This window comes from Balaenoptera borealis, assembly GCF_965194805.1.
Source record: "Balaenoptera borealis genome assembly, chromosome: 11".
NCBI classification, from domain to species: domain Eukaryota; kingdom Metazoa; phylum Chordata; class Mammalia; order Artiodactyla; family Balaenopteridae; genus Balaenoptera; species Balaenoptera borealis.
Window position 1 is genome coordinate 61,686,663 of NC_138868.1, and position 13,181 is coordinate 61,699,843.

The window sequence follows — 13,181 nt, forward strand, 5'->3', positions numbered from 1 at the left end:
GACGCAGCGGTTGGGAGCACAGACATTTTCGGAGCTGGAGCTGCCACTACCGCCGCCATTTTGTGTCTGTGGAGAAAGAAGATTCGGTGGCGGCTGGAAGTGGACGGAGATCACCCGTGAGACGGCGGCGTTTCATACCCGAGGTTCCCCCCGTGTCGTCCCCCAACCCCCCTCCGTGGTCAGCATGTGGTGAAGCCGGAGCCGCGAGACCCGGGGAGAGGAAGAGGAGTCGGAAGGGAGGCGGGGTATCGAGAGCGGCTTCAGCTTCAGCTGCGGCGGACCTCGGAGGGGGGCCGCGGCGCAATGTCAGAGCAGACGCCGGCCGAGGCCGGTACTGCGGGGGCCCGGGAGGACGCCTGTCGGGATTATCAGTCATCACTCGAAGACCTGACCTTCAATAGCAAACCGCACATCAATATGCTGACCATTCTAGCCGAGGAGAACCTGCCCTTCGCCAAGGAGATCGTCTCTCTCATCGAGGCCCAAACCGCCAAGGTTTTTATTACACCCCGCAGCCTCCTATTCTTCTAATACTCCCTGATTTTAGTGTCAGCCTCATCCCAGGTCTCGCTTCTATCCAAAGGGGGACGGTGTTCCTCCTCTCCAACCCTACCCCCTCCAACTCAGGCTCGGTCTCTGGCCCAGGCTTCGAGCGTGGGCCTCTCTTGGGGGGAGGGAGTGGGGAGGATAAAGGGTGGAGTCCCACTTCCGCTTACCAGCTCCCTATTTAGGCCACCGCATCGTGTATCCCGCCGCACACGCTTTGAATAGAGCCCTTCGGGGAGGGGGAGAATTAAAGGCAGTTCGTGGTGTGGGGAAGTAAGAGTTAAAACCATTTGAACCCCCTGGGATGGTGGGGAGTGGTTCTCCCCCAGTCCCCCCGCCCCGAACTCTTTTGGGTAACTGTGCTCTGTGGGTTGGAAGGAGGTGAAGGGGGACCTGGGAGCGAGCTGTTGGGGGGTGGGAGTAGGGCCTTGGCCCCGAGTGGAGCAGCCGCCTGTTAGGAGCCCAACATGGCGCCTGAAAAGCACATGATGCGAAAGGGAAGAGAGGAGAATCCATTCCCTGCCAGCCAGGCAGCTGCTCACACCCGTCAGCCCCATTTTGGGGTGGGGGCGGCTAGATATAATTTGTATTCTCCTATCGGAGGGTCTCATTTGCCCCCAGATACGGGAAATTGGGGTTGAGGGTGGGGTTGGAGGGGGTGGGGAGGAGATCTTATCCAACCTGTAGGTGGAGAACTGGCCCACTGGGTAACAAGTACTTGTAGTTTTTTTTTGAAAAGTTCAGTTCCTCCTCCTCTTCCTTTTCTCTTTTTTTCCTCCCTTCCTTCCCTGAAAGTGAAGACGTGCTTTGCTTCACCCCTTGACAGCAGTGGTCCTCTGCCACCCTATATTTCCCTGTAGTCCTCCTCTTCTGTGGATTCATGTGGGAGCGATTTGTCATTTAAGTAAAGTTACTGTTAAACTTAGTTATCGTAATGAGTTTTAATAGCTTCCCAGTACTACGTTTTAAGTTATTTTTGAAGCTTGTACTTATGGTTTAGCTTTTTTCTAGTTGTTAGTGATTGAAATGATCAGGATGAGCCTCCTTTTAGCAGAGTGAACCCCTTTTAAAAGGCCACTTTAACAACAACCACCGATATATTGTTTAGAGGCGCTTTCTGTCTAGTGTAAAACTGAGTGGTCTGACTTTAATAAATGGTTTTGAAATGTGTGACTGGTATAAAATTTGTGAATAAAACATATAAAATATGTATTTGTCTTTTTTATTTACCTTTGTAAGGTGTAGAATTTGTTTCCAAGACTTATTTTTATCTACGTGGTTGTGTGTTTTAAACAAAAGTCTTTAAGTGACTTGGGTTCATTCTTCTTTAGGTTCCATCCACTCTTTTGGGTAAATCTGTTCACAAGATACACGGTTTCAGGTGGTCCTTTCATACCTTAAAGAGGACAAAAAGTAAGGTTTTTCTTTTTTTTTTTTTTTTTAGGGCCCAACAAGTTTGTCATGCTCAGTCTGACAGCTAAAATACAAGTCCTTATTCACCTTTTCCTGTGAATGTCTGTGTGAAACAGCTATTGTTCTTTTTTTAAAGTATGAGATTTTAAAAGGAAGCATTCCTCATACTCAACATCCTTTTTATTGATACAATAAACATGTTGGACATGAAATCTTAGTTTTGCCTTGTCGAAGGCTTAACATTAAATGCCTTTAAAAAAAAAAAAACAAAAATGCACTTGCGTTTTTTTAAAAAATAACATTGATTTTTAAAAATTCTACCTAGTATTTTTGGGGTTACTAATATTCCACAGAGCCTAATATTTAGCAGCTCAGGTTGTCACTCAAAGAACCATTTCCTTGCTGGTTTTTAATGGATCCAGAAGACTTTCAAAGTGAAAATTAAATGCTGAATATAGTGCCCACATTAAAATTTGTATTTGTGTGTGGCTACACAGAGTGGTGAAAATAGATGGACTATTTGCTGATGAAAGACAGCTGAAATTTTTTTGGCACACGTTTCCTGGTTATTTTTGTAAAGCCAGATTGAGGAAAAGATGTAACAGTCACTTTGGGGAAATAATTTAATGGGGTTGGGGTTGAGGGTGAGGGGAGGGCTTTTCTGTCATTTGGTAGCAAACTGGCTTGGTTTTGTGTTTCTGGAGGTGAATGTTTGTGTCCTTATCCTCTAGCGTTTCAGCATTACTAAACTTAAGGATTCACACTTACTTGACTCCTTCCATGAGGCAGTAGTAGCAAAAAAATACTACATATAAGAATTCACTTGTACAATAAAAAGTTAGCCTACTGAACAGATTTTGGTCTTAAAGAGAGCCTGTTTATCTTCGTAAGTACAACAATGACTAAAATGGTATAAAACATGACATGGTAAGATAAAGACACAGCAATAAAGCAGTTGACGTGTTGGTACTTAATAGTTTACCCACATGCAATAGCCTTGTGAAACCCTTTTATTAGTACTGTAAAAGAAAACTTTCATACAGAGTTACTCAAAGGTTTCCTTAGTCAACTTTGGTTGTTATCAGAAGCAAGAGCACTTCCACACACTTGTATGGGCAATTGGTTTTGTGAAATAATGGTGGCATTGTGTACTGCAGAACTGTGAGCTTACCCTGGCTACAGGTAGCTGTGGGTAAGTGTTGTTCAGGGTTAAGATTCCTATACACGTGGGAAGGGTAAATGGGGATAATTTTTGTTTTCGTTTTTAAATCGTGGGTACTCCTGTGGAGTGGGAGTTAACACTTAGTTTATGTGGTGTGTCTTAATGCTCCTCAACAAGTCTGTGAACCTGCTGATGCTTTCTGGAAACTTGCTGTGCCTTCTAAAAGCCAGTGATGGGTAGGCATTACAGTTGAGCTGGGGCAACATTTCTTTGCTTTGGAAAGGGCCGCCTGTATCGGCATCATCACACTGGCCCTGCACAAATTTAGAACTCCTGGTTTGTGCGTGTCAGAGGAAAAATATTTCGACGGAGAGTCTGTGCTGTGAAGAAAATCTTCAGGACAAATCCTGGTTTCCAGAGTCAAGTTCAACCTGATTTACATGACTCAGCGGCTGCTCCATCCAGTTTTCCTTGTATCAGTAACAGCTTGCACTTTCCTGCATGTTCATGTGCAAGTTTAAAAGTGTTTTTTTTGCCATTAACTTCATATGTGAAGTGTACTTAATTTCTTTTGTTCATTGGATTATAGAGAAGTAATCCTAATGATTTTACAGGTAACAAAAGGTTCATAGACTTTAACATATAAAATATGCCTATGGAAATTAGGGTTTCTGCCAGAAGTCTGAAAACTTTTTTTCATAGAGTCTAGGTACATCATCATAAGTTAATGTGGGTCACAAAGCTTACACTTGGATTACAGAAAATATCCTCCCCCTTTTTTTGTCACTTAAAACACAGTTTTGTTTTGTTTTGTTTTTTAACTATACGAACCTGAAATTCCATTGAGTGTTAAATGAGGGTACTAGAGACTATGTTTTTTCTTTCCAGTAATTCTGAGCTTATTTTGTATGCTCAACTAAAGATCATTGTAAGAGGTGAGACCTTGAACACTTAAATTTCATAAAGGTTAATATTGATTCAGAAGTATTATCAACAAAATACTGAGGTCTGTATTGTATGTTAAACGCTCACTTTTAAAAGTAGTTCTTTGTTGGCAATTCATTGTACTAAACTTTTCAGTTTCTTTTTATTACTTCAGGCTCCCTCCTCAGAGAAGCTTCCTGTTATGTACCTTATGGATTCTATCGTGAAAAATGTTGGAAGAGAGTATCTCACTGCCTTTACTAAAAATCTAGTTGCAACATTTATTTGTGTGTTTGAAAAGGTATATATACATTTAGAAACATTTGAATTTTTAAAACATGTTCCTGATTAAATAAATACTTGCTTTTGTGTTGGGTTTTCTTGGGTGGTGAAATGTTTTATTCTTTTGGGCATTTAACATGCTAAAGTTAGTGTTTCGTATTTAAAGTGGGTTCTAGGTGTTTTACATTATCCATTCAAAAATAGATGTGTTTGCTTTTAGAAGTTCATTTTTTTGATTGACTTTGTTCACTTGAAGATCTGTTTCGTCACTAGAATACGGGCAAAAAGATCTGAAGCTATCAAGAGTACTTCAAATTTCATTGTTTAGGTTTCTGGTGTTAGGATGTTGACTATTTCTGTCTTAAAAAAAAGAAAAAGAAAAAGCATAATCCTAGTGTGTGTCAACCTGTGATGGATGTCTGAAACTTGTGATTTTTTTTTTTTCTGGAAATGTTTCCTCTTGTTAACTTTGTTCAGGTATATTTTATGTGAATGTTCTAGGTATGTATGAATGGTGGATCAGTGAATTGCCTTAGGTTATTTTGGAAATACTTCCCCCCACCTCTGGCCCCTCTTAGTGTTTAGAAGAAAGGCTTGTTAGTTTCTATACCTAGAGATTGTAAATTCCTTTCATAACATTGTATCTGGTAGTTTGGTTAATACAGTATTATGTTGAGGAAGACAAAGGATTTGCTGAAGTAATTCTCTTTCCTGTCAGCCTTCATCTTTCACACTGATAAAAGGGGCATTTATAAGATATTTGGGTTTAAAGATTGTTTCCTAACAAAAAATTGGTGGTTCTTATATTTTAGTAGATGCACCTGTTGTGTCTCGAGAAATCTTACAGTTGTCAGGCTTGGAGAATTGGGATTATTTTGAAAGAACTCCTCACTATCAGATTTTACTTGTTTGTTAGAACAGAAAATGGGTAGTGGCTACTTGAGGAATTTTTTTCCCTTTAAGTTCTTAGAGAAAAGAAATACTGCTAAGTAAGTATATGCAGAAGAAATTTGTAAAGCTGTATTTCAAACTGAATTATGGAGCTTGTTAATAGTGTATTGTAGACTTTTGCTAAATACTGCTTACCTGAGACTCTCGTCTAAGGAGAAGTCAACTTTGCATTATAGAAATTGGGGCACTAAACCAATTTCTTGGTTTCAGTTTCAGTATGTTCAAATTCATTTGGGTGTTTGGTAGAAAATGTTAACTGACTCTTACTGGGCCTTAACACTGAAGGTGATGAAAATGACCTTGTAGTAAATATTATCTAAAGACTCGAATATAGTCAAGGCTTTATTATTCTAAAGTTAGAACTCTAACTCAGTTTTCCCAAGTATTAGTTTTCTCTGATGGCTAATTTAAGAAGTATTATTTTTGTTACTATGCCCATCACAAGCATGAGCAGATAAGATATAAAACTAAAGCTCATCAGTAGGTAAGATTTTGTGAATTTCAATTATTCAGGTGCCTTTCACACCACAAATAGCTTGTTCATAGGTACCAGCCATATTGTATTGCAGGAGATTAGTTTTGTTTAACTTTGTACTAAATGTAAATAACTTAAAAAATTTAAGTCATCAGATAAACTATTTTCTAGTTGTTATTATATTTTTGTCCAGAGTGAAAGTAACAGTAGGAATACTGTGTCAAACCCTAATATTTGGGAACATTTTGTACTTCTAAAAATTCAGACTCGTCTAATTGTTTGCTTTCATGAAGGCTAGGTGATAATGACTTTAATTTTTCTAATTTTTTTGACAGAAATTTCTTTATTAACTTTACATCTGCAAACAAATGTACTTTTAATAAATGATTACTGTTGTATATATTTACGAATTAGTAGTATGTGTGCTATATGTGAAGTAGAACAGAGATTTATGTAGCATTATACTTAATATATAAAACATCCTATAGTAACTTAACAAGCCATAGAATTGTTCTGTTGTTCTAGGTGGATGAAAATACTAGAAAAAGTTTATTTAAATTACGTTCCACCTGGGATGAAATATTCCCTTTGAAGAAACTTTATGCCCTGGATGTCAGAGTCAATTCGTTAGATCCTGCTTGGCCTATTAAACCTCTGCCCCCCAATGTGAATACATCTAGCATCCATGTGAATCCTAAATTTTTAAATAAATCGGTAAGTTTTAACATGAATGGTATATAACTAATATTTTTAACTGTCACATTTTGACTTCTCTAAAATTTCTTGCCAGATAAAAGTAACAAGAATACCCTGTGCTGAATCAGTTTAATTAAAAAAAAAAAAAATTTCCACCTTCAGGTTCACAGTACATTTAAAGTAAATGTTCTCCTTGTTTAGGTTTTACATAACATATTTATTTTGGTTTTTAAATTCCTGAAAATTTTCTGTGTGCTTTTAAACATGATTGGCCATTTAAGATTATGGATAGTGTTTATTAAGAGAGAAGCTGATAATTTTTAGCTCCCCCCTTAGCTGCTTCCTTTTTAGGTGTGATTTTTTTTTTGTAAACAAATTATTTTTTCTTATAGCCTGAAGAGTCTTCAACACCTGGCACAGTGGTCAGTTCCCCTAGCATCTCCACTCCTCCAATTGTTCCGGATATACAAAAGAATCTTACCCAAGAGCAACTAATAAGGCAGCAGTTACTGGCAAAACAAAAGCAGTTGTTAGAACTTCAGCAGAAAAAGCTGGAGCTTGAGCTAGAGCAAGCTAAGGCACAACTGGTAAGTAGAGGAGATTTGGCATTTTGAGTATTTTTAAACCTGTTTTCTGATGGATATGGAATTACTTTGCATTTGAATTGTATTCACATGTTACTTTTATTAATAGTGTAATTTTTCCACTTTTATTTTGCAAATTATGGTGTATTTATTAGACCAAATTTGTATATCCTTATTGTAAAAGTCACTTTAATATAAACTGCACTATTTTCTTTCAAATACTTTTTATTAGATTGCTGTCTTATAAGATAGTCCCTTAGTTCTGTTAAAAATTATATCATGTGGATGTACTGTCAGTTCCAAGATGGTAGGTGTGTTGTGGCAGATGTTTTTGCCTAGTCTTTAATATTTAATGAGCTTATGTTTCATGAGCAGAAATCCTTAGCAGTTTCCTTAGAAGCCTATAAAAAAAAAAGCCATCACAAAATTAAGGAGGCCAGGAAGATTATGTATTTCTGTGCATGAATAACCTTATATTAAGCTATTTTACTTAATTACTTAGCACTTGACCTTATTTGAGAGTGAGGAAGTACAGGAAGGCAGAATTTTATGAGTGCATTATCAGTGCCACTTTGAGAGGAACTAAATTTTATGACTTAGAATTTACCTGGAAAGACTTGGATGCTTGTGCAGCTGGAGTGCAGTGATTTATTTAGTAGTTTCTTAATATCAGTGTGGCCCAGAATTCTGAATAATTAGGAAGAGGGAGGATTTTTTTTTTCATTCTACCTAGAAGTTATAAAACCCCAAAGTAGAGGATTAGTAAGAAATAACAGGCCACATAAATATTGTATATGACCTTTCTCCTTTCATTTTAATCTCCACTTAAATACTAGAAGTATACACTATAAATATGGTATTGAATAAATGGATTTATTGAATAAAGCATTATATTCCTTAGTTTTCGGTTTCTTGACAAATAATCTGAATGTTTTACAGTTGTAACATGAACGTTTATCTTGTATTTCAGGCAGTTTCTCTTAGTGTTCAGCAGGAGACATCCAACTTAGGTCCTGGAACTGCACCATCCAAATTACATGTTTCACAAATTCCCCCTATGGCAGTTAAAGCTCCCCATCAGGTTCCTGTGCAACCTGAGAAAAGTCGTCCAGGTCCATCCTTACAAATTCAAGATACGAAAGGAACTAACCGGGATCCCCGTCTTAATAGGTTGAGTCAACATTCTTCTCATGGAAAAGATCAGAGTCACAGGAAGGAATTCCTAATGAACACATTGAACCAGTCTGATATTAAGACAAGTAAAACTGTACCCTCTGAAAAACTAAATTCATCCAAGCAAGAAAAAAGTAAATCAGGTGAAAAAATAACCAAGAAAGAACTTGACCAATTAGATTCTAAATCCAAATCTAAATCTAAATCACCATCACCTTTGAAAAACAAATTATCCCACACGAAAGACTTGAAAAGTCAAGAATCTGAAAGTGCAAGGGTGTCTGATATGAGCAAGAGAGATCCAAGATTAAAAAAACATCTTCAGGATAAGACTGATAGCAAAGATGATGATCTAAAAGAGAAGAGAAAAACTGCAGAAAAAAAGGATAAAGATGAACACATGAAATCATCTGAACACAGACTGGTGGGAAGTAGAAATAAAATCATAAATGGCATTGTACAAAAACAGGATACAGTAACGGAAGAATCAGAAAAACAGGGGACAAAACCAGGGAGATCGAGTACTAGAAAGCGATCAAGATCACGATCACCCAAGTCTCGATCACCGATTATACATTCTCCCAAGAGAAGAGACAGGCGGTCACCCAAACGAAGGCAAAGGAGTATGTCTCCAACCTCAACACCCAAAGCTGGGAAGATTCGCCAGTCAGGAGTTAAGCAGTCACATATGGAAGAGTTTACACCACCTTCCAGGGAAGAAAGAAATGCGAAGAGAAGTACTAAACAGGATGTTCGAGATCCAAGGCGAATAAAAAAGACTGAAGAGGAACGACCACAAGAAACTGCAAATCAGCATTCTACCAAGTCAGGCACTGAACCAAAGGAAAATGTAGAAAATTGGCAAAGTTCCAAGTCTACCAAAAGATGGAAATCTGGTTGGGAAGAAAATAAAAGGTAGGTTGTTAACATTTTTAATCGAGTAGAATAATGTGTACATTTAAAAATACAGTGTTGATTTAAAAATTGGATAATGTTTATTGGGTGATATAATTAGTACTTTTTTCCCCCGTTTAATTCTTAAAACCCTGTGGGTTAAGTACCATTATTATTGTTGTTTTACATATAAGGAAACTGAAGTTTAGAAAGGTTAACTAATCTGCCTAAGGTGGCACATCCAGGACATGCAAGAATCAGAATTCATATCTGATTTTCCTGACTTCAAATCTTGTGCTCTTAATCTTTAAATTAACTTTTATGGTTACATATATTCGTTTTAGCCAGATCCTATTAAGGATCTTTAAATATGGTCCTGAGTATTTAAAAATTTTTTATGATGTAACATAATTGCTTTTATGGTTTCAGTTTACAACAGGGTGATGAACATAGTAAAGCTCCTCATCTAAGGCATAGGGAGAGCTGGTCAAGCACTAAAGGAATCTTGTCACCTCGAGCTCCAAAACAGCAGCATCGATTAAGCGTAGATGCCAATCTTCAGATTCCTAAAGAGTTAACTGTTGCAAGCAAAAGAGAATTACTTCAAAAGGTAGCTACTGTGCTCCCATGTAGTCATTATTCTCCTTTTGTCTATAAGTTTTTTTGTACGTACTTTTTATATTTAAAATATTGATTTCCTTTTATCACCCCTATGCAGACGAGTGAACGTTTAGCATCTGGTGAAATTACACAGGATGAGTTCCTTGTTGTTGTGCATCAAATTCGACAGCTATTTCAGTATCAAGAAGGTAAACATAGATGCAATGTACGGGATAGTCCTACAGAAGAAAATAAAGGTGGATTAAAAAAGAAACCTCTCTTAACTGATGCTGAATTAACCTACTATGAACATAAAGCAAAACTGAAAAGGACACAGGTTCAGCATTCATTTCCAAGACTTGATCTCTTAGATCCTGATATTTTTGACTACCCTTTGACTGATGCCTTGTTGTCTGGAATAGAATGTGAGCCATCCAAAAGTAAACATGCAAGTAGGAATAGTGGAGCACAGTTTGACAGAAAAGAACAATTTAGTGAAAGAGCAAGACGTCTTTCTCCTATATCTGGGAGTCGTACTTATGCTGAGAATCTTTCACCCCATGAGGGCCGGAGAAGACATGACGAGCAAGTCTCTGCTAAAGGTAGAAAAAGTTAAATCAGATTATGCCTATTGAATCACACAGCAGTGAAGGGAAAATGAACAAGCTAAGTGGGGATGGATTTTTGTGACTGTTCAGACTTCTGTTTTGTCGTTGTTTGTTTTGTTTCGGTTTTTTCCCTCAAAGGGAAGGGAAGGGAGCTGATATTTATAAGGCCAACCGTGTGTTAGGTACTTTACTAGGTTCTTTATATATGTAATCTGATTTAATCCTCACAACGACCTAATGAAATATATATTATCCCCATTTTACAGATAGGAAACAAGACCAGAGAGGTTAAATAACTTGCTCTCAAAGTCAAATAATTAGTAAATTGACTGAATGGGTGTTTTTTTTACCCAGGTGTATCTGACTCTAGAGGGCATTCTCTTACCTGCTGCTTGTTGCTGTCTTTTTCCCTCCCCTCTCATAAAGTGAGATAGTTATGGATGTTTTTGAATAAACATTTACAAGAATATACGAAGAATATTTTAGGATAATTTGATGTAAATTATCAGATTCAGGGAAAATAAATTTTTTTTCTTTTTAAAAGGTGTACGAGAAGAACAGAGATCACCATTCAATGATCGTTTTCCACTTAAGCGACCTAGATATGAAGATTCAGATAAACCATTTGTAGATAGCCCAGCATCACGATTCGCCAGCCTTGATACAAATCAGCGACTTACGGCTTTAGCTGAAGATAGACCGTTATACGATGGACCTAGTAGGCCATCAGTAGCGAGAGATGGCCCAACCAAGATGATTTTTGAAGGACCTAATAAATTAAGCCCTAGAATTGATGGACCTCCTACACCAGGTTCTCTTCGGTTTGATGGATCACCGGCACAGATGGGGGGAGGTGGCCCTTTGAGATTTGAAGGACCACAAGGCCAGTTAGGAGGTGGGTGTCCTTTGAGATTTGAAGGTCCTCCGGGACCAGTAGGGACACCTCTGCGGTTTGAGGGGCCTATTGGTCAAGCCGGAGGAGGTGGTTTTCGGTTTGAAGGTTCCCCTGGTCTGAGGTTTGAGGGATCTGCAGGTGGTTTGCGATTTGAAGGACCAGGGGCCCAGCCTGTGGGTAGTCTCAGGTTTGAGGGACACCGGGGTCAACCTGTGGGTGGTCTGAGGTTTGAGGGACCTCATGGTCAGCCTGTGGGTGGACTTAGATTTGATAATCCCCGAGGTCAGCCTGTAGGTGGACTTAGATTTGAGGGAGGTCATGGTCCATCAGGGGCTGCAATTAGGTTTGATGGACCTCATGGTCAGCCATCAGGTGGGATCAGATTTGAGGGCCCATTGCTACAGCAAGGAGTTGGGATGAGGTTTGAGGGCCCCCATGGTCAGTCAGTAGCTGGTATGAGATTTGAAGGACAACATAATCAACTTGGTGGGAACCTTAGGTTTGAGGGTCCACATGGTCAGCCAGGGGTTGGGATCAGGTTTGAAGGACCTTTAGTCCAACAAGGAGGTGGAATGAGGTTTGAGGGTCCTTCTGTACCAGGAGGCGGCCTGAGAATCGAAGGACCTCTGGGTCAAGGTGGTCCAAGATTTGAAGGTTGTCATGCTTTAAGGTTTGATGGGCAGCCAGGTCAGCCATCACTCTTGCCAAGATTTGATGGATTACATGGTCAGCCAGGTCCTAGATTTGAAAGAACTGGTCAGCCAGGCCCACAGAGATTTGATGGACCACCTGGACAGCAGGTTCAACCAAGATTTGATGGTGTACCTCAAAGATTTGATGGCCCACAACACCAGCAAGCATCAAGGTTTGATATTCCTCTTGGTCTTCAAGGCACACGATTTGACAATCATCCTTCACAAAGGCTTGAATCAGTATCTTTCAATCAGACTGGCCCATATAATGATCCACCTGGCAATGCTTTTAATGCCCCATCCCAAGGACTGCCGTTCCAAAGACATGAACAAATATTTGATTCACCTCAAGGACCAAATTTTAATGGACCACATGGCCCTGGAAACCAGAGTTTCTCGAATCCCCTTAACAGAGCTTCTGGACACTATTTTGATGAGAAGAATCTTCAGAGCTCTCAATTTGGAAACTTTGGCAATTTACCTGCTCCAATAACAGTAGGAAATATTCAGGCATCTCAACAGGTAAGTCTGTTATAGTTATTCTAAAAGTATATTGTATGCAGATATGAACCATTTTTAATGTTTCTAGTGTTTGAGGAAGGTTTTCAGGATATAGTTTATTCTATAGGTTGGAAAGGATTTTTTAAAATTTAATTTTTTTAGTAAGTTTTTGTGGGGGGCAGTTTTTAATGTACTTCAAAACCCCACCTGCTAGGAAAGTGAGATGAGAGTCTTCTGGGGCTGAAATTTGCAGTTTAAATCCAAAATTGATCTTAGTTCTTCCAGGATGTAGAGAACCCTCTCAATCTCAATCTCCACCCCCCCGCCCAACAAATCTTTTCTTTTTTAATAGACTTTATTTTTTAGAGTAGTTTAGGCTCACAGCAAAATTGAGCTATGAGGTATAGGGATTTCCCATATACCCCTTGCCTTCACATATGCATAGCCTCCTCTTATGGTTTTTTGTTTTGTGGGTTTTTTTGTTTTGTTTTGTTTTTGGCTTCAAAGGTATTAAAGTATAATACAGTTGTGTGTGTTTCACAGACCTCTGCTACATTGTACAACTTTTGAGTCTTGATGAGCTTTATAGTAATCATAGAGCTGATTTTATAGACTGTTCTTTGATTAAGAACTTCCTTAGCCTGAGTTAACAAACAAACAAGAAAATCAAATTGCCTATGCTTTTACAGTCTGTAATTCTTTTTCTTCCTCTCTTCCTACTTTTCACCACCTTTCTGTCATTCCAGTCAACTGCAGTTGTTTGATGTTAACTTGTTCTGCATACA

General features: G+C 38.7%; 1 protein-coding gene across 3 annotated transcripts in view; it reads left to right on the forward strand.

The window, feature by feature from the left end:
- PCF11 (PCF11 cleavage and polyadenylation factor subunit) overlaps window positions 1-13,181 on the forward strand; it is a 26,486-nt gene continuing 13,305 nt past the window's right edge. The window contains exons 1-8 of one of the 3 annotated variants that reach the window (XM_082343283.1): window positions 1-495; window positions 4,221-4,346; window positions 6,279-6,467; window positions 6,842-7,036; window positions 8,004-9,121; window positions 9,530-9,710; window positions 9,819-10,302; window positions 10,853-12,417. In XM_082343283.1, the coding sequence (XP_082199409.1) occupies window positions 304-495; window positions 4,221-4,346; window positions 6,279-6,467; window positions 6,842-7,036; window positions 8,004-9,121; window positions 9,530-9,710; window positions 9,819-10,302; window positions 10,853-12,417 (4,050 nt within the window). In that variant the 5' untranslated portion in view covers window positions 1-303. The remainder of the gene's footprint in view (window positions 496-4,220; window positions 4,347-6,278; window positions 6,468-6,841; window positions 7,037-8,003; window positions 9,122-9,529; window positions 9,711-9,818; window positions 10,303-10,852; window positions 12,418-13,181) is intronic. The other 2 variants (XM_082343285.1, XM_082343284.1) reach the window with 2 other exon arrangements.